This window comes from Acinonyx jubatus, chromosome B3 (genome assembly GCF_027475565.1).
Source record: "Acinonyx jubatus isolate Ajub_Pintada_27869175 chromosome B3, VMU_Ajub_asm_v1.0, whole genome shotgun sequence".
In the NCBI taxonomy this organism is placed as follows: domain Eukaryota; kingdom Metazoa; phylum Chordata; class Mammalia; order Carnivora; family Felidae; genus Acinonyx; species Acinonyx jubatus.
The window spans coordinates 113,344,386-113,364,229 of NC_069386.1; the positions used below are offsets into that span (position 1 = coordinate 113,344,386).

Below are 19,844 nucleotides of genomic sequence, written 5' to 3' on the forward strand. Positions count from 1 at the left end.
CCTCTAATCTATTTTTTACAATGAGTTTGCTTCTTTATTTCCGTGTACCCATCACTGTTGCTTAAGATGCCCTTGCGACATCCCTTCCTGCTTATGGAAATTCTTTACAATCCCCTTAATGGCCCCTTCTTTGAGAAATCCTCCTGGATCCTTCTAGTCTGAATGGACCTCTTCCTCTGACCCCCTAGAACAAGGGGGCAGCTGGTCTGTCCTCAGCACTCAGCATAGTCTGGGGGCAGAATAGGCGCTCAGCAGTTCTTTGCTGAATGGATGCCTCTTTATTCTTTCTTTTCTCCCCTCTCCTCTTTTCCCCTCTCTCTTCTTTAGAGTAAGCCACACCACATCTCAGACTTCTTGGCATCCCATTTTCAAACATGCCTCCCTTTTGTCTGTGACTTAGTCTTTGCTTCCTGGTCGCTGCTGTTGCAAATGCAATCCCTATGGAGTTAGCTGTGTGCATGCCAGTGTTTGCAACCAGCTCAGCTTTAGGGGGGCAGGGCCTTTGTTCTTGCTTTTTTTTTTTTTTTTTTTTTTTTTTTTAATAACCCTCAATGCACGGAGCAATGCCTGGTAATTGAGGGAGTGGGCAAAGAAATCTCCAGAAACCTCTTCGGCTGCCTCTAGGAGGTCTGATGTGCCATTCAAAACAAACATGCTTTGGCATTATTTTTCTTTAGTTTTAGGGTTATTTTTGGTTATTGAGGTATGATGTACGTATAGTAGAAATCGCCCTTATTAGGTGGACACTTTTATGGTCTTTAATGTTTATGTAGTTGTATGACCACCAACATAACCAAGATAGAGAATATTCCACCCACCCCCATTCTCTCACGCTTCTCTGCCTCCTTCCAATCCCTGGCGATCACTGATATCCGAATAGCTTTGCCTCTTTCCGAATGTCATATACAGGGAGTCATGCAGTATGTGGCTTTTTGAGTCTGGTTCCTTTCACTTAGAATCACGCTTCCTATTTTGGAATTTGATAATGTGGACCCTAACCCACACTTTGTCTGCCCTGCCTTTCTCATAGATGAGCAGGGGGCACGTAGCGGGGTGTGGATGGGTCTGTGTGAACTGCAAGCATCTGAGTCAGTCCTACCTCTTGTTAGTGCCTACCTTGTCAGTGCCTCTTTGGACCCAGCGTCCCAGATGCTTTGTCCAACCTACTGACCCTCCCTCCCTTCCTGTCCCCCACTGTGGCACCTGGCCTGGGACAGCCTTCTCCCCTGGGTCCTGACCGGTCATCCCCATAGCGGTGGGGGGCACAGGGGAGGAGGGAAGCTGGGTGGATGGGGTGGGGTGACCACTAAATTCCTCCCTTGGGGAGGGGGTGGGAGTGGGGTGACAAAGGTCAGGCCTCTCCTGGCTAAAACAACAGAAGTGGTTCCAGCTGCCGAACAGCTGGAGGGGGATGTCTGCTTTCCCTCAGCAGCGTGAAAAGCCCTTTAATCGGGGGGCATGCTGTTGTCAGGCCCCGCGGTGGAAGCGTGTAGAAGAAGAGCAGACACCACCGTGGTTGCAGACCTCCCCTTCCCTTTGACCTCCCTTATCTCCCCTCCTCCATCTTCTCGCGCCCCACCTCGCAGTCCCCAGATCGAGACCCTCCGTTGCACCTGTGTAAATGCAGTGGTCGTGGGGTCAAGGAAGGGTGAGAGCGAGCTGGCAGAAATAGGGATGTGGACTTTCCATGCAGATGATGGATTAGATAGTGGGTGGGTGAGTGACATTTTAATGTGAAATTGCTCTTTGTTCCCAAAGACGCAGGCCCCCGGGGGAAAAGACCAAAGCCCGGCTTTGCAGATGGTGAAGCAAGTGACAAGAGGTGGACAGTCCCTGGCCGGAGAGTAAGAGGCTGAGCCCTGGCTCGGCATCTGGAATGTGGTTCTCTACTCTTTGTTCCAGGCACTGGCTCTAGGAGTGGCTTTTTTTGCCTTTTTCAATGGCAGAGCTACCTCCCGGAAATGCTCTGTGGTGCCTGGGTTCTAAAAACTCGAGCTGGACTTTGAGTCACAAACGTGACGGGAAAACATCCCTCCCTTGGGAAAGCTCGCTTTGCCTGTAGACCCTTCTCCTCTCCTGCCACCGAGGAGCCAAGGCCGGAGACCCTGCCTACTGCTACCAGAGCTATCAACAGAGCCCCCTCCGCCCCCAGCCAGTCTTGGGCTCAGTGCTCTACCCTGTGCCAAAGGAGGCAGTGTGGTGTAGCAGAAGGAGTCTGGCCTTTTAGAGGCAGACAGAAAGAGTGCCCGCCACTTAACTAGCCTGACCCAGCGGGGCCTCGGCCTCCTCCTCATTTATTCCGTCATAAGTACTTATCGAGTGCCCGCTTGGGGCAAGGCCCCTGCTGGGAACTGGGGATCCGGCGGCGTGGCACCCAAATCTTGCTTCCTGGGCAAGGAACATACAATTAAACTGCTGGTGACTTAATTGCAGTTGTGACACAGAGCACAGTGGAAAGCAGAGGCTGTTAAGGAGACTCGTCACAGGGGTCCTGATTGACTTGGGAAGTCAGTGCCCCAAAGAAGCAGCATCTGCGCTGAAATTGGAAGGATGGATGGGAGGTATGAGGTTGGGGCCCAGTCCAGGGGAAGGGCCAGCAAGTCCTGAGGCAGGAACAGCGCAGTGGGGGCTAACCATTCCTATGCAGCTGGGGGCGCGGACGGGAGGGACCTGTACTGTGATACCAATACCGACAGAGCAGGCGCACAGGTAGGGATCATTCCCCTACCCAGTCCTTCCAAGTAAGCGTTTGCAGTTTGGGCCGGGAAACTCACCATTACTTACAATCTTCATTCTGTGGAAAAGTGAATTCAGGGTGCCAAAAATCTGACTTATAAAGGACTCATTGATACCATTATCAGAGTTTTCTACCTTGACACATACTCACTTCAGGCTCAGCAACCCTGGGCCCCTCAGATTACTGCCTAACTTAGGGAAGGGATAATTTATCTGCAGGGTCGTAGGAAGGCTGGGGGAGGGCCATGTGAGAAGGATTCCTGCAGGGGCAGCCTCACCGGGAATGAGTTGCTTGGCTGCTTAATGATGATATCTGCCGTGGGTATATGGGTCCTGTCTCAGCCACTCCGGTACATCCCCTTCAATGTCTTTGTGACTCCTTTTCCTTTAATTCAAGGGAAAAAATCCTGTGTTTAATGTACGGCTTTCCTTATCTAATAGATGTTCCTTCAAAGGAAAGACAAGAACAAACAGCTTACGTTACTCTATGCGTTTGAGAATTTTAAGCTTTTGGCGGTGGTTGGACAAAGATCTCTTTTCACAGTAAGTGATAAAAAAAAGGGGGGGGGGAGCTTCTTATCCGGGATATGTTTTAGGTAAGGTTTGTTACTGAACACTGCCTTAGATTGGGCAGTGTTAGGCCCCATGTATGTAAAGAGACACAGGACACAGTCCTTCACAGACATATAAACACACGAATGATGGTGCGGTGTGCTGAGGGTTTTGATGGAAATCTGAGCACAATGCAGCAAGAGCTCCAAGGAGCTACTGGTGGTGTTTAAAACATGAAAACATTTGCTCTTTGGGATGACGAGCTCAGCGCAGTACGGAATTTGAACTTGAATGGGGAGAAAACGTTGGTGGCAGGGTCAGACATCTAGGCAGAAGGTAAAGGACTGAATGAAGTCATTATGGATAAGCGAGAAAAGCCTGCTGGAGAGAGAGGCCCAGCCAGCACCATAGTTTTTTCAGACACTCCAACGGAGGCACCAGTGAGTAAAGCCACAGTGGATGTTCCAGCCCCGAACAAGCTCCCAACTGAAGGTAGCCAAATGTGTCACCTCAGGTGACACCTCGCGGAGCAGAAGAATCTCCCAGCTGAGCCCAGCCAAGCCATGGACTCGAGAGAAATGATCAGTTATTTAAAGTCACTAAGTTGGGGGACGGTTTGCTTCGCAGCAACAGATAAGCGAAGCAAAAATATTAAAAGTGAGTAGCTGGAGCCGTGTTATGCAGAAGTTTACTGAAGAAAACCTCACATCAGTTGAGTTTGGCCTGTGAGTTTTGGCTCTGATCTCATAAAGGGGAAAGCCACTTGCTACTCCAAATTGTGGCCTTCCCATTTCTAGGCACAGTGGCTGGGGCGCTGCCCCGGCTGTTTAGAAGGGCTCCTGCCCCCTCTTCTATAGCTGGGAAAAGTAGAGAGATACGCGTGTTACCAGAAAAATGCCGATTAAGAATTTCAGATGCTGGTTAAATCAGCGTGGTACAGGTGGAAGTGAAGACTGCAAAACCAATTCCATATTCTATAGACTCGAATATCTCCTCCTAGATGGAACCTTAGGCTGCCTCTGTTGTTCCCTGTATTGTCATGGAAACTTGGAAGTCAGTCAAACCTAACACAGCTTGTGGCATTGGAGTGGTCTCCCAGTGCAAAAGGTTTGCATTCTACTCTGCTGGAGCCTGTGTGCATTTCGGACAGAAGGGATTGTTAGTCTGACACCGGCTTCATCCACCTCCGTCTCTTCTCTGGAGATGACAGTCCCCAGCCGGTAGCTTACTTTTCCACTAGGAAGGATGGGTTGTTTATATGTATTTCAAGTGCTTGTCCTACTTTACAAATGTGAGCAAAACATAAACTGCTGTGTTTGCTTTGGAATCATTCACTCCCCAAGGAGAGAGAGGGTGGGAGTAGCAGATGATTGCAAACTCACAATTGTCCTGGCCCCTTTTGTTTGGTTTCCGTATTATGCAATCATATTTAGCATAATTGTTTTGTTTTTGTTGTCTTTTGGTTAGGAAGAAGGAAGGGAATGTATGTGAGGATTTTTATGAAAATACTATTTCCCCCCCCCCCCCCAGAAGGAAATAGTCCAGGCTTTGTCTAGCTGGGGAGACAACTTGCCCTCCCCCGGCCCCCAACCCAATACCAAAAACTTCCTTCAACCATGGCGGCTTTTGAGCCTACAGCAGATGTCTGTGGCTTGGAGGTTCAGGTACAACAGGGTGACTCAGACTCTGAGTTTGGTCTCTGTGTTGAGAGAACTGACCCAGGCCATACGCCGGTGCTGGGCACTTGTAGCCTGAACCCCTAACTCCTGCAGAAGAGAGGAAAAAGCCAACTTTGTGACCTCAGGTAGATTGATGAACTCCTAGGCAGTCCTGCTGTTGACCAATAAGTAATGAACTGATTTCATGTCCAGTCTCAAAATGCAGAAATGATCTGCTTCTTTTTTTCCATGGTCCGGTGAGTCTTAGCTTGGCTCAACTAGGAGAAACTCCAGCAAGGATGAGTGTCTCTGTCCCCTCCCCCCACGCCCCCACCTCTGTAACTGTGCTCGCGAATATGGTAGCCCCTAGCCACATGCGGCTATGCAAATTTAACTAAAATTAAATGCAACTAAAAATTCAGTTCCTCGGTTGCATTAGCTACATTTCAGGGCTTAATAGCCACATGTGGTTTGTGGCTACTGTGTTGGACAGCACAGATATAGAACTCGTTTGTCATTGCAGACAGTTCTGTTGGACTGTGTGGCTTTTAGCCTTGCAGAGTCCCTAGGACTAAATCCTCTCGAGGCCCTGCAGTATCCTGTTCCCTTGCTGTATGGCCACTGTCTGCTTGCTTGTTGTCTCCACCCTAGAGTGTAAGCTCACTGGGGGGTGGGACTATGTTGGTTATGTTCTGTTTGCCATGCCTCATGCAGTGCTGGGCTCATAGTGCTGGCTTATTGAGGACAGAAGTAGATGAATGGATGGCTCAATAAACAGTGTCTGTGGACCTAAAGTAATCCCCTCAGGCCGTGGAGGTTTGGGTGATCATATTAGGGCATAGTCATCCTATTAAAAGTCCATTTTATAGAACTCATTGCCTTTTTTTTTTTTTTTTCAAACAACCACAAATACACACAGTTCCTAAAACAGATGAAAATGAGACACCACAGACGGGGCAAGACAGTCTTTTAGCAATGGCCCCGCGCTGTCTCGGAACTTTTTTACTTGGCCTCAGGGGCCAGTAACTTCTAGATGGAACCTTTGGGGAGCCCTTGTGGAGGTGGGAAGGATCTCCGTGTGTTGGGGGTGGGTGGGGCTTCCTCTGAAGCTCTTTAACCTGTTTTCAGACAGAATGTTCCCCTAGTCATTAAGCTTGTCTCTGGCACAGCTGTCGTAGCGTCTCTGTTGGCCCAGAGCAAGCCATTTCCAAACCAAATTTATGGCTTGCAGTTCAATGCCACGGTGACGCCCACAGCTCTCCTCTCCCGTGAGCTGAGGAAGAGAGAACAGGGCAATCTCCTTGGGTTTGAAAAGGAACTTTGTCTCTTTCGATGCCTGCTTTTTAAGGTGAACATGAGCCCTGTGAGGTTCTTCTCCCAGGCAGTCCTGTCTTGTCTGGGTCTTTAGCGGTTGGTGGCTGGCACACAGTAGGCTTTTGGTAAGTGGCTTTTGACTTTGGGAATCCAGTTGTGCAGGAGGGGCGGACCTTCTGTTTGCAGACTTGCCCTGTAATAAAGAATGGCGGTTTTGGTGTAGTTGGAAGCACGGTTTCGAGCCAGGCTGTGGGTGTCACTTCCAACACTCACACCCTGTGCTTGGAAGAGTTACCTGGGCTTTGGTCTCCTCATCTGTAACATTAGGTTTGTAGCTTACTCTGCCTATCACGGGCTTATTGCAAAGACTAAATTAGCGAACACAGTGGAAGTGATACCTAATTATTAGTTCCTGTTGTTACCGATCTTCAGAGTTAAGGTCTGGCTACCAAATCCCTTTGTGACCAAGGATGAGTTCCCGGGTTTTCCCAGGCTTTAGGAGATACAGATAGTTCTGTCCTTGTCCAATCCTGAGAAAGAAAGGGCATGTTTTTCCTTGGATCCTGCTGATTCCCGTGGCAAATTAACCTAACCAAGTAGGTCTTAAAGGCAGGCCACACTGCAGGTAAGTAGCATGTGGGTCCACAGATGAGGCACTGGTGATAACAGCAGAGCCATGGCCCGCGCTCTCAGACGGTCTCGGGGTCACTGGTTGGCCTGGAGAAGCCTGGATGTGAGGACACCGATCCCACCCTCGGCCCAGGTGCCGGCTGCTCACCAGGCAGAATTACAGAGCCAGGTCTGGCTGCATTTCTAGGCTGCGGACAGGTTAGGCATGGGTCTGGGAGAGCCATCCATCCAGAGGGGGGAAGAGAGATGTTTTGAGACCGGCTTTGTGGGTTGCAGCCCCCTGTGTCCTGTGTCCATCCAGGAGCCTGTGGCCAGGGCTTCCCAAACCCGCCTCGTTCAGCTGGACCTTTGGGGTCTAAGTTTTCCATGGCGGGCAGTCGCTTTAGGCAGAGACAGTTGTAGTGGCAGACGGGCCTGGGTGGGGTAGGAGAGAAAAGACCCACCGTTCAATCTCAGAGCCAGCTTAAGTTCTGAGGTGGAGCTGGGGCAGGAAGTTGTGGACCACCTCAGCCACCATAGAATGTGGGGTTGGCACAGAGGGGAAAGCTCAGAGCATGGGGGTGCGGGAGTGGCCCAGTGATCCCCTGGGGTTATGGCAGGAGCCTTCAAGGCCAGACCTGTCACATTACACCAGTTGCTTCTGAGGTAATAGCACGTGGGAGATGTTGCTATGGGGACACATTCACCCCTCAGATGCCTGAGTGCCCCGGCCTTGTGCTCGATGCTGGGGATGTATTCACAGGCCAAATAGACATTCTCCTTGTCTTTGCGGGATTCGGAGTTGGGGATTCCATTGTTAATCAACTCACACAGTTCATCGTCACAAACTGTATTCAGTGCCAGGAAGGAAAAGTGACGTGTGAGAAGTTATTCTAGGAGACCTGTGCTCATCTGTGAGAGTCAGGGAAAGCCTCCTAAAAGAGATGATGTGAGCTGAAATCTGAAGTAGGGGTGGGAGGGAAGGGAGAAGGCACAGTGTGTCCAAAGGCCTGGAAGTAGGAGCAAATGAAGCTCGTTTGGGAAATGGAAAGCAGGCCAGTGTGCCTGACCAGCGGTGGGCGAGGTGAGGACGAAGCGGTAAGAGCTGAGGCTGGGGAGGAGGCCCCAAGGTCAGATTCCGTCAGGCCTGTGAGACTGTGTGAAGGTCCTGAGGGGCAATAGGACACCACTCAAGGACTTCAAACAGGGTGAACCTGAGGGCAGTGAGGCCAAGGATCTCATGCAGGGTTGAGGTGTGGACTACCCCTTTCCACTATCCTGTCAGCTCAAGCTCTCTCCTCTGTGTGGCAGCCTGGGAGGCAGTGGGCTTCCCCTGGATATGGTTCTCTATATTATTGGTTTCCCTCCCAGAGCACTAGACTCTACTATGAGATGCTATCAGGACATTTCCTTTTGGGCTTGGGCAGGATTCGGGTTGAACCCGTGTGTGTGGGAGCCCAGAGGGTCTGCAGGGAAGGCAAGTTGCACTGTCCATCCTGAGGAGGGCTGCATGGTTTCAGCCCTCAGCTGTTCTCTCCCTGTGCTGACCAGCCAGCATTCAGGCAGGAGGTCAGGGTCACAGGAGGAACCGGTCTCTCATTTGGGGGACAGTGTGTGCCCTAGGGGACAGGCTTGGACTCTCCTGGAATTTGGCCGGGGTGGGGTATGTTTTCCTGGTGCTCCCTTGAAGGGAGAGGTACTGCCTGCGGACTCCCTCTGCTGTTCTGGAAAAGGGTCAAACTCTCATTTATTTGCTTTGCACAAAGGGCCTGAAGATACATCAGAAACAGGGGTTGTATTCACACCCTCCCTAGATCCTATGAGTTTGGTGTGATTATTCAGTCACTCCAGTATCACCAGTGGCCAGATGTGTGCTCACGACATTGCCGTGCATTATTGTGGAATATGCATTCTGTCAACTTGTACTGATGAAGAGCCTTGAGTGGGCTTAGAGCTCTGCTCTTTAGGGGTAGATAAGAGTGGATGCAGCCCCTGCAGCCTAATCATGGGTTATTCAACAGAAGCTCACAGATTCTGTGATCCAATTACTGTTTTCCAGCTGTATCCTATACTTGCTAACAGGGATTCACTAAAAAAAGGGTTCATGGTCAGGTAAGTGGGAGATGCATCATTCTGCATGCCCCTTGACCTGGTTATCTATTGCTGTGTAACAAGCTACCACAAAATTTAATTGCCTAATACATCAGTTTATTATCATCCCTTACAGTTCCATGGGTTGACTGGGATCAGCTGGGTGGTTCTCACTGGGGGTGTCTCATGCGATTATTTTTATTTATTTTTATTATTTTTATGCAATCAGATGATAGTGGGGGTGGACTCATCTAATGGCTTCTTCACTCACATATCTCTGTGCCTGGGTTGGTTGGGCATTTCTCTCTGCACCTGGTTTTGTCACATGCTAGCTTGGGCTTCCTCATAGCATGGCAGTCTCAGGGCTCTTTGGCTTCTTATGTACTGATTGAGTTCCTTCAGAGTGAGTGTTGTGAGAGGCCTGAGAGGAAACTGTAAAGCTTCTTATGACCTTGCTCAAAAGGCCCCAAACATCATTTCCACAGCATTTTATTGGTCAAATTACTGAGGCTGGCCCAGATTCAAGGGAGGGAATTAGCTCAACAGGAAGAGTAGCACACAATTTGCTGCTATCACAATGTATAAGAATATATCAAAGATGTTGAGCAGTCCTGAAGCAAGGAAACCTGTTTAACTCAGTATTTCCCAATCCGATTATTATCTTTTTAAATCAGGAAATCCTTTTCTCAGAGAAAATCACTTACCTCTGCCAGAGAACAATGGTCAGAAGTTGAAGGGTGATGGAGTTGGGTCTCAGTACTACTCTCTAATAAATGAAACTCCCCAAAGCTGGGATGCAGAGATTGCTAGTGAGTTGCTGATTTGGGGAAGTACCCAAACAGGGGTCATGTGACTACATGCAAGGATGGAGAGGCTGAATATCCCAGTGGCAAAAGCTTTGATTTGACTTCTGACCGATCTAGGTTCAAATCCGTCACTTCTAGCTGTGTAACGTTGGACAAGTTCCCTCTTTCTGGCTTGATTTTCTTTATCTGCAAAATAAATAGTTCCTATTTCATAGGGCTGTTGTGAGGATTAATGAGATCCTGCCTGTGAATGACTTAGCACAAGATGCTTTCCTTGGTTAGACTTCGTGGCGGCTGAGTTCCCTTCCACTTCTAGGGGTTAATGACTTTGGGTTTATTCTGGACCTGCGCCCCAAGGCGAGGCAGTATTGTAAGACACGGGCTCACCCCTGCTTTTCTTGCAAACGTAACCTCTGTACTCTTTCACTTTTCTCCAACCTAGTTCCTCATAAGTGACCGTGACCCGCAGTGCAACCTCCACTGCTCCAGGACCCAGCCCAAACCCATCTGTGCCTCCGATGGCAGGTCCTACGAGTCCATGTGTGAGTACCAGCGAGCCAAGTGCAGAGACCCGACCCTGGGTGTGGTACATCGCGGTAGATGCAAAGGTGAGTATGGGCACATTCGCCCAGCCGCAACGAGGCTCCCGGGCCGCATGGCTCCCTTCGTGCTGTGCTTGAAGTTTCGTGGGAAACTCAGAATGCGTCTGTTCATTTTGTTTGCCACTAACCCTCCGCCCTCCCACCAGGGAACATGGGAAGGAGAACTGGCCTACCTGAAGGAATGAGTACTTTTCTGTCCTTCCAACACTGCCACCAGGCTAGGGCTTAGAGAGACGTGCTGCTATCTGGCTGGTGCCCTTTATTTGTATTTTTCGTTTTTGTAAATGGAGATGCTTAAAATGGCAAGACGTTATTGTTGGCTCCTGAATAGGGATTCCAAATGGCTGGCCAACAGATGGGTTTTGTTTGGGCTGCTCGCGTGTTTAAAAATATTAAAAACATTTGAGGCAACATTTCAAAATTGAGAGATTCAACATAAAAATCTGGATTTTGGTACTTCTCATAAATAATTGGAAGCCCTGGTAATGTTAGGTCTGTGTTCCCTCCCACAGGGAAACACATGGCTAGACCTGAGTAGCAGCTTCCTCCTCTAATGGGGAGCCCGTTCTCCACTTTGCCACAGTCCCCAGCACTCCCTGTGGTGTCTCCAAGCTGAGTGCCGTTCTTTGCACACCCAGTTCAGTCCCCTAATTTATATCACTTTCCTAGGCCCTGTGGAGATTGGAGTTTGTGATTTAATCAGCTCTGGGCTGCTTCGAGCTGTTGTTGGAAATGGCATAAGACTGAGCAGGCTGCCCTAGAGCTTTTGGTGTTCCAAAGAAAGTGCTTGCAATTCTTAAACCATAAAACATCTTTGAGACCCCTTGGGCTTGCAAGTTTTTTAATACGCCCAGTGAAAAAAATTTTCCCCTAGTTGGAGGTGGGTGTGGCTGAAGGTACTTGGGAGAAAAAAATAAGCAGAATCTGGTATAAATACGCCTCCCTGGCTTTTCTAAGGTCAACATTAAGGGGACGATGAGGCCGAGCAGCACTTATTAGCCACTGCCTTTGTGTTGTTAGAAAATCCAGTTGGTGGTATTGTGGGCTCACCCACAGGCAGAGAGGTTTTCTCTCAGCATTCCTAGTACTGGGCAGCCATTTTGTCCCATGGCTCCAGTGCAGATCCGGGTGAAATATGAAATGTGCTCCTCCTCTCCTCTTATAGACGCTGGCCAGAGCAAGTGTCGCCTGGAGCGAGCGCAGGCCCTAGAGCAAGCCAAGAAGCCCCAGGAGGCGGTGTTTGTCCCGGAGTGCAGCGAGGATGGCTCTTTTACCCAGGTGAAGCCTTGGCCAAGTCTCTCAGCTCGATTTCCTGGACTGAGGCCAAGGGGAGGCGCTTGAGAGTGGGAGGGCCCCTCAGAGCCTTTGCTGTCTGGGAAACAGCTGAGGGCTCTTTGACACCTTCTGGTACTACCTTCTGGTGCCTGCATTCCCCCTCCTGGGCTCTCCATGCCACCCTTTGCCAGCTGGCAGTGGGTCCTGAAAAAGGGGCATGGAAGTCTGAGCCAGGAAACTGGTATTGCTTGGTCCCCATGCTCCCTGCTGGCTGTCTCCATTTTTCTCTTCTGTCAAATGCTGACTGATTATTTTTCTTATCCCAGCCAGTTTCCATGGGCAACCCCTGGTAATCCCATCACTGTTTATTTCTACCCCTTCTGCACTCCCCTTCTTCCTACCCCCAGTCCTTGAACGAAGCAGTGCTCCCTCTGCGTACCCATTGTCCCACGATTCTTGGTGTGAGTGCGAGCGTGTGCACGCGTGTGTGCGCATGCACGCACCCAGATTTTAACATTTCTTTTCAGGCAGTCCCACCTCTCATCCTGCATTGTCTTCTGGCTACTGCTTTGTGTAATAGTGATGTTGGCACAACTATTTCTAAAACAGGCAGCATGGGGACAATAGGATGCCCCTTTACGAAGCTTTGAGGCTAGATGGGGGATGTCGTCTGGGGGGGTGGGAGGCAGCTGGATGAAGGTGTTGTCAGGGTGAAAGTAGGGAAGTTCACTGGACGAGGTGAGTCAGCCACATGGTTGGGGTGATCGTGGTGTCTGCTTCTCCCTTTGTGGAATAGGGCCCCATTTGGGGGAGTCCCACTACCTTAGGGCTGGAAGCAGAGGCTTCAGAGGTTTCAAAGCTTCTCTGTAATTCTGAATCAAGGGGGCAAAGGGTGTAGCCTGGCCTTTGGTTTCATGGGTTTCGTGTTTCTTTTCAGGGCTGGGCCTGGGGCTTGCTGATTTCAGACTGACGCTTGTTGGGAAGCGTGGACGGGTGTTGGGGAAGGGTTTGGGCATCATATTTTTTAAGTTTGTTTATTTACTTAGAAAGTGTGCACGTGAGCAGGGGAGGGACATAGAGAGAGGGAGAGAGAGGAGATCGCAAGCAGGCTCCTAGCTGTCAGCGCAGACGTGGGGCTTGAACTTACAGCGCAGACGTGGGGCTTGAACTTACGAATCGTGAGATCATGACCTGGGCGGAAGCCAAGAGTCTGACACTTAACTGACTGAGCCACCCCACGCGCCCCTAGGCGTCGTATTTCTTAAAGTTCGTAGCCAGTTCACACATTTGGCCTGGATTGAGAGCCCCTAGATTACACCGACCTTGGCTACCGACCCTGTGAGAGGCGCCCTTGTTCATTTTCTCACGTAAGCCTCACCGCAGGCCTGTGAGGTGGGTGTTGGTGTCCCCATTTATAGGGACAAGGAGTGGCAGAGCCGGGATTCACACTCAGACCCCGCTAGCGCCCATGTCCTCCTGGTCCTCCGTGTTCTGGTGCCCTCTAAACTGGCAGCTGCCAGGGAGAGACTGAGGTGAGGAGTGCAGGGAGGCGGTCTCATGCTGTGGTTCGAGCGTGGGCCCTGGAGCCACAACCCCCGGGTGTGATGCCCAGCCCCCCATGTCAGGCGAGTCACTGAGCATCTCTGGGCTTCAGTGTCCTTCTGTGAGCAACGGGGATTATGATCTCCGTTATTATCCTATATAACCATAATAATTACACTGTACATATCATTACATGTTACTACGGTGACTACCATTCTTAACGAGAGTCGCTATAGCTTCCCTCATAGGGCCGGGGTGAGGGCTAAATATGTTATCATGTGCACGACACTGGGAACACACAAATGCTATTTAAGCATCTTGCACATTCGTCATCATTACTCCCATATCTACTCTGGTTCTACTCACGTCTCCCTGAGGTGTTACGGGTGACGTCACTTAAGGAACATGAAGCCTTTTGTTGAGCCTCCCCCCTCATCAGTGTTTTATTTTTTTATGTCTTCTGGTGAAAAGAACGCAGGTGACGTTTGCGTACGTATTTGAAACTGCACTGCTGGGAATTCACGTGCAGGGGAGATCATCAGACCTCCCTCTACCACTTTGGGGCTGGGATGGGGGTAGAGGTCATAGGGAGGAGGCGGAGTGGATGGCCGTCCTTTCCCCCTTTCTCTAGGATTGTGTAATCGCCAGTGTGTTGCTTATGAGAAGGTTGACCCCTGCCCTCCTGGTTCTGAAGTGTCCTCTGCCTCGCGACACACAGCTGCTGGCCAGCTTTTCTTTTGGCGAGGCCAGGGCAGGCCAGGTGGTGTTTGCCGGAAAGGAACTTCCAGATTAGTCGGGGCAGAACTGCTAAAAGAGAGGGCCTCTGAAGTTCAGCAGAGGTTGGGTAGACAGTCGAGAACCCCTTCATTTGTTTGACACGCTAAGCACTGCCATGTGTCTCCAGGCTCGAGGCTGGCTCGCCCCGGTGGGCAGCCGGGCAGCCAGACAGCCTGCCCGCCGGCCCGTCCTCGTTACAGTGATTGAAATGGATGTGCTCTTTCCCTTGATCAAAGACGCTGCGACAACTTCACAAAATGAGGCTGCCTCTTTGAGTGTGCTTCAGTCGCAACGACAGGCTGCCCAAGGGCTGCGAGACAAAATGCTTTCTCCCTCCCCCAGCCTCTACTGTCACTTAGCTGGACTTTTGTCTTGTTTTGTTTTCTTAAGACCCAAATCCAGCGACCAGCTGTGCTGCTTTAGTATTCTTTAGAATATTGATATGCGCGCATCATGATGTTATTACCGTATCTTGGCCCTGTGAATTGTAACACAGTATCACGCTCTTGAGGTTTATGGAGGGAGCAAGGGGACCCTAATGGGACCGGATTTGTTTGGCATGGGACACAGCTTGGGACCACATGAGTTGGTTGGTTTTAATGGGGTTCATGTGGGACACAGAGGTCTCTGTTCTCTTCCTTGTTTTCCCTGTCCTCTTTGTGTGCCCCCAGCCCCCACCCCAACTTAACACAGCAGGGTGGTGCACATCAGGTCACATGTGCCTTTTAAAAACCTTGATACCGAGTCTGCCCCCCAAATGCTAGGAGTGGGACCCCAAACATTTTAAGCTCCCCAGGTGATGATAGTGTTTGGTCAAGGTTTTGAATGACCTGCTGTTGGAGGGACTTCATCACTCTTGTTCTTGATTGCATCATCGGAATGTGGAGTTAAGGCTCTCTGGTGACCTGCTGAGTAAGGCTGGGAGTTAAGTGCTTTGTCCTTTCCTGCGGCCTTATCTGTTTTCTCTTCTGGGCGTCAGGAACGAAATTCCCGACATCTGTTCTGCCAAGTCCTCTGCCAAGCAGTTGTCTGATGCCCAAACTGATGAACTGAAAGCCCGGCCTGTAGTAGAAGGGGATTGGATTAGCACCACCAGGAAATGTTGGCTGGAGTTTGTCAGGCTTGTGCATCACTGAGTAGTGATGATCTACTCTACTGAGTGTTACTTGGTGCTAGGCACTGGGTTTTACACCCATTAATCTTCACTGGAACCCTTTGAGGTAGTTACTAATACCCTTATTTATAAAAGAAAACTAAATTTCAAAGAGGTTGAATAACTGGTTCAAGGTCACTGCACTAGAAAGGATTTGTACCCAGGGCTACCTAATTTCAAGGCCTGTGCTTTTGACTTTTTTATGCTATAAAAGTGGCCTTGATGCGTATGTAATTCATTTTCATCACCATTGTTATTCCAGAAGTCCCCACTGTGATGCTGGTGATCAATCGATAATGGGGGGGAAAAGGAAGAAAGAAAGAAAGAAAGAAAGAAAGAAAGAAAGAAAGGGAAAAAGAAAAAGAAAGAAAGAAAAAAGAAAAAATCCTTTTGGTTATAGAAATCTTCAAATATACAAAAAAGAAATAATAGTATAATGAACCCCATGTATCTGTCACCCAGCTTCAACAATAATTAACATGTGGCCGATTCTGTTTCATTTCTGCCTCGTTTTCATCTCACATCCCAAACTGGATTGCTTCAAAGCACATCCCAGACACGGTGTTTTTTCATCTCAAACATTTTGGAGTTCCTCTGTGTTGTGCACCGTGTGCTGGTTGGCATGGAGGGTTTAAGAAATGTCACGACTTGTGCCTTCAAGGAGCTTATGTGCAGAAAAGATACGAGAACCAATAATAAGGTAGCTAGTATACAAGGCCATACATGTACAACTGGTTATATTTCAAACGCCCATTTACAAGTCAGTAATTTGGAATTCTGAGCACATTTTATTGTTGAGAAAATAAATACCAATTAAAATTTCTGAACATAAAACCTTAACCAGTACTAAAACACACATGACATATATTAGCCTTAATGACAAAGGGCTAATATATAAAGAATTCTTACACACCAGAAGGAAGGAGATCCTAGTAGAAAAGCAGACAAGAGATAATCAACCAGCAGCCACACAGTAATAACAAATAGCCAATGAATGAATATGAGTCCTGTCACTTTCCTTAGTAATAAAGGAAATACACATTTAAAAAAAATGTCATTTTGCTGACCAAATTGTTAAAAATTGGAGAAAAGATGGTAATATTCAGGCTTGAATACTATTAACTATTGAGAATTGCTAAAGGGAAAAAACTACCCCCACTCTGCAGTTTGGAAAGTAAATTGGCATTGGCAGTTTGTGGGATAATTTTGCAAAATGGGTCAAAAGTCCTTGGTTGTGGCCACATCTTGTGCCTATACTTCCACTTCTAGGAATTTACTCTAAGGAAACAATTAAAAATCTGTGCAAATCCGTAGCCATGAGGAATTTTATCTAAGTTCTGCTTATAGTAGCAAACATTTGCAAACAATGCAAATATCCAGTAATAGAGATTTACGTAAATAAATTAGACATAATTTATATGCAATTCACGGCTGCCATACTCTGCATCTAGTAAAATGATGTGTTACTGAGGCTCATTTCATGTAGTGGGTGTATGTGGGTATGGTAGGAACTTCATTAATCAAATAATTTAAAATAGAAATATTTTCATTTTGTTCTAAGTAGAAAAGTTACACCTACTTTGTAAGAGAAGAATTCTGATAATGCACAAGGACATAAGGTAAAAAAGTAGAGCCGATGATCTCATCTCCATGGAAGAGCAACAAATAATTCTCTAACCCTCCAGTTTTTTTCCTTTGTGCAGGATTATCATTATTTAGGACAAAAATGGTGTGATATCATGTGTCTTTTAATAATATTTTCTTAAACTAATTACATTGTGGACTTACTTCCAGGTTAATTACATATAAATCTACCTAATGTAAAAAAATGTTATTGAAGTATAATTGACGTACCATTACCATATTATATTAGTTTCAGGTGTACAACATAATGATTCAACTTTTGTACACATTGTGAAATGATCATCTCAATAAGTCTAGTTACCATCCATCCCCATACAAATTTAATATAATATTATTGATGATATTCCTTATGCTCTACATTACATCCTCATGACTTATTTATTTTATAACTGGAAGTTTATACTTCTTGTTCCCTTGATCTATTTCACACCTGCCAACCCCTCTCCCCTTGGAACCACAGTCTGTTCTCTGTATCTCGGTTTTGTTTTGTTTGTTTGTTTTGCTTTTTAGAGTCTACATATAAACGAAATCATGCCGTGTTTGTCTTTCACTGTCTGACTTATTTCACTTAGCATAATACTGTCACGGTTCATCCATGTTGTCACAAATGGCAAGATTTAATCCTTTTTTATGGCTGAATAGTATTCCATTGTGCACACGCGCGCACACACACACACACCCCATGTTTTCTTTATCCATTCATCTGTTTTTGGACCCTTAGATTGTCTTCATATCTTGGCTATTGTAAATAATGCTGCAGTGAACATAGGGGTGCTTATATCTTTTTGAATTAATATTTTAATTTTCTTTAGATAATACCCAGAAGTGGAATTATTGGATTATATGGTAGTTCTATTTTTAATTTTTTTTAGGAACCTCCATATTATTTCTATAGTGGTGCACCAATATACATTCCCACCAATAGAGTATAAAGGTTCCCTTTTCTCCACCTCCTTGCCACCACTTGTTATTTCTTGTCTTTTTTATACTAGCCATTCTGAATGCTATCTCACCGTGGTTTTGATTTTCATTTTCCTGACAATTAGTGATATTGAATATCTTTTCATGTGCCTGTTGGCCATCTGTATGTCTTCTTTGTAAAAATGTCTATTCAGATCCTTTGTTCATTTTTAAATGGGATTGTGTTTTTTGTTAAGTTGCATGAGTTCTTTATATATTTGGATATTAACCTCTTATTGAATATATAGGTTGCCTTTTCATTTGCTTGATGGTTTCCTTCTTTGTGCAGAAGCTTTTTAGTTTGATATAGTCCCATTTGTCTATTTTTGCTTTTGTTTCTCTTGCCTTTGGGGTCAGATCCAAAACAAAACAAAAAACAAAAACAAACCAATAAAAAACCAAAAAAAAAAAAAAAACCCAAAATGAAACATTGCTAAGACTTATGTCAAGGAGCTTATTGCTTATGTTTTCTTCTAGGATTTTTATGGTTTCAGGTCTTACATTCAAAATTTAACCCATTTTGAGTTTATTTTGGTATATGGTGTAAAATAGAGGTCCAGTTTCATTCTTTTGCATGTGGCTGTCCAATTTTTCCAATACTATTTATTGAAAACTGTCCTTTTCTCTTTGTATATTCTTGCCTCCTTTGTTATATATGAACTGACCATACAGGCATGGGTTAATTTCTGGGCCCTCGATTCTGGTCCATTGGTGTATGTGTCTGTTTGAATGCCAATACCATACTGTTTTGATTACTATAGCTTTGTAGTATAGTTTGAAATCTGGAAGTATGGTACCTCTGACTTTTTTCTTTCACCAGATTACTTTGGCTCTTCAGGGGCTTGTAGGTTCCATACAAATTTTATAGTTATTTCTTCTATTTCTGTTGAAAATGCCATTGGAATTTTGAAAGGGATTGCATTGGATCTGTAGATTGCTATGGGTAGTGTGGACATTTAAGCAATATTAATTCTTACAATCCATGAGCACAAAATATCTTTGCACTTATTTGTGTCTTTCTTAATTTCTTTCTCTAATGTCTTACAGTTTTCAGTGTATAGGTCTTTCACCTCCTTGGTTAAATTTATTTGTAAATATATATTCTTTTTGATGCAATTGTAAATAGGATTGTTTTCTTGATTTCTCTTTCTAATATTTTGTTATTACTGCATAGAAACACAACAGATTTTTGTATATTAATCTTGTGTCCTTCAACTTTACAGAACTCACTTATTCTAACAGCTTTTTGGTGGAGGCTTTAAGGTTTTCTATATATAGTATCATGTCATCTGCAAATACTGCAAGTTTTACTTCTTTTCCTATTTAAATGGCCTTTCTTTCTTTTCTTTGCCTAATTATTGTGGCTAGGATTTCCAATACTATGTTGAATAAAAATGGGGGAAGATAAGGCTCCTTATCTTGCTCCTGATCTTAGAGGAAAAGCTTTTAGCTTTTCATTATTGAGAATAATATTAGCATTGAGTTTGTCATATATGGTCTTTATTATGTGGAGGTACATTCACTCTATATCCACTTTGTTGAGAAGTTTTAATCATAAATTTATGTTGAATTTTTTCAAATACCTTTTCTATATCTGTTAAGATGATCATATCATTTTTATCTTTCATTTTGTTGATGTGCTCTATCACTTTGATTGATTTGTGGATATTGAACTATCCTTGCATCCCTGGAATAAATCCCACTTGATCAAGGTGTATGATCCTTTAATGTGTTGTTCTCTGGTCCTTTCTAATCTTTGTTGCTTTTGGTATGTATGTATGTATTTTTTCATCTTTTCTCCCCTCAGAGAGTCCCCCTTAAAATTTCTTGCAGGGCTGGTTTAGTGGTCATAAACTCCTTTAATTTGTGTTTGTCTGGGAAACTTTTTATCTCTCCTTTTATTTTGAATGACAGCCTTGCTGGATAAAGAATTCTTGGCTGCATATTTTTCTGATTCAGCACATTGACTATATCCTGCCATCCCTTTCTGGCATGCCAAGTTTCTGTAGATAGGTCTGCTGCAAACTTGATCTGTCTTCCCTTGTAGGTCAAGGACTTCTTGTCCCTTGCTGCTTTCATGATTCTCTCCTTGCCTGAGTATTTTGTGAATTTGTGTATGATATGC

At 46.3% G+C, this 19,844-nt stretch overlaps 1 protein-coding gene across 3 annotated transcripts in view; it reads left to right on the forward strand.

The window, feature by feature from the left end:
- The window catches only part of SMOC1 (SPARC related modular calcium binding 1), a 157,005-nt gene that overhangs the window by 63,166 nt on the left and 73,995 nt on the right, over positions 1 to 19,844 (forward strand). For all 3 annotated transcript variants that reach the window (XM_027066042.2, XM_027066041.2, XM_027066043.2), the window contains exons 2-3: positions 10,209 to 10,374; positions 11,534 to 11,646. In XM_027066042.2, the coding sequence (XP_026921843.1) occupies positions 10,209 to 10,374; positions 11,534 to 11,646 (279 nt within the window). The remainder of the gene's footprint in view (positions 1 to 10,208; positions 10,375 to 11,533; positions 11,647 to 19,844) is intronic.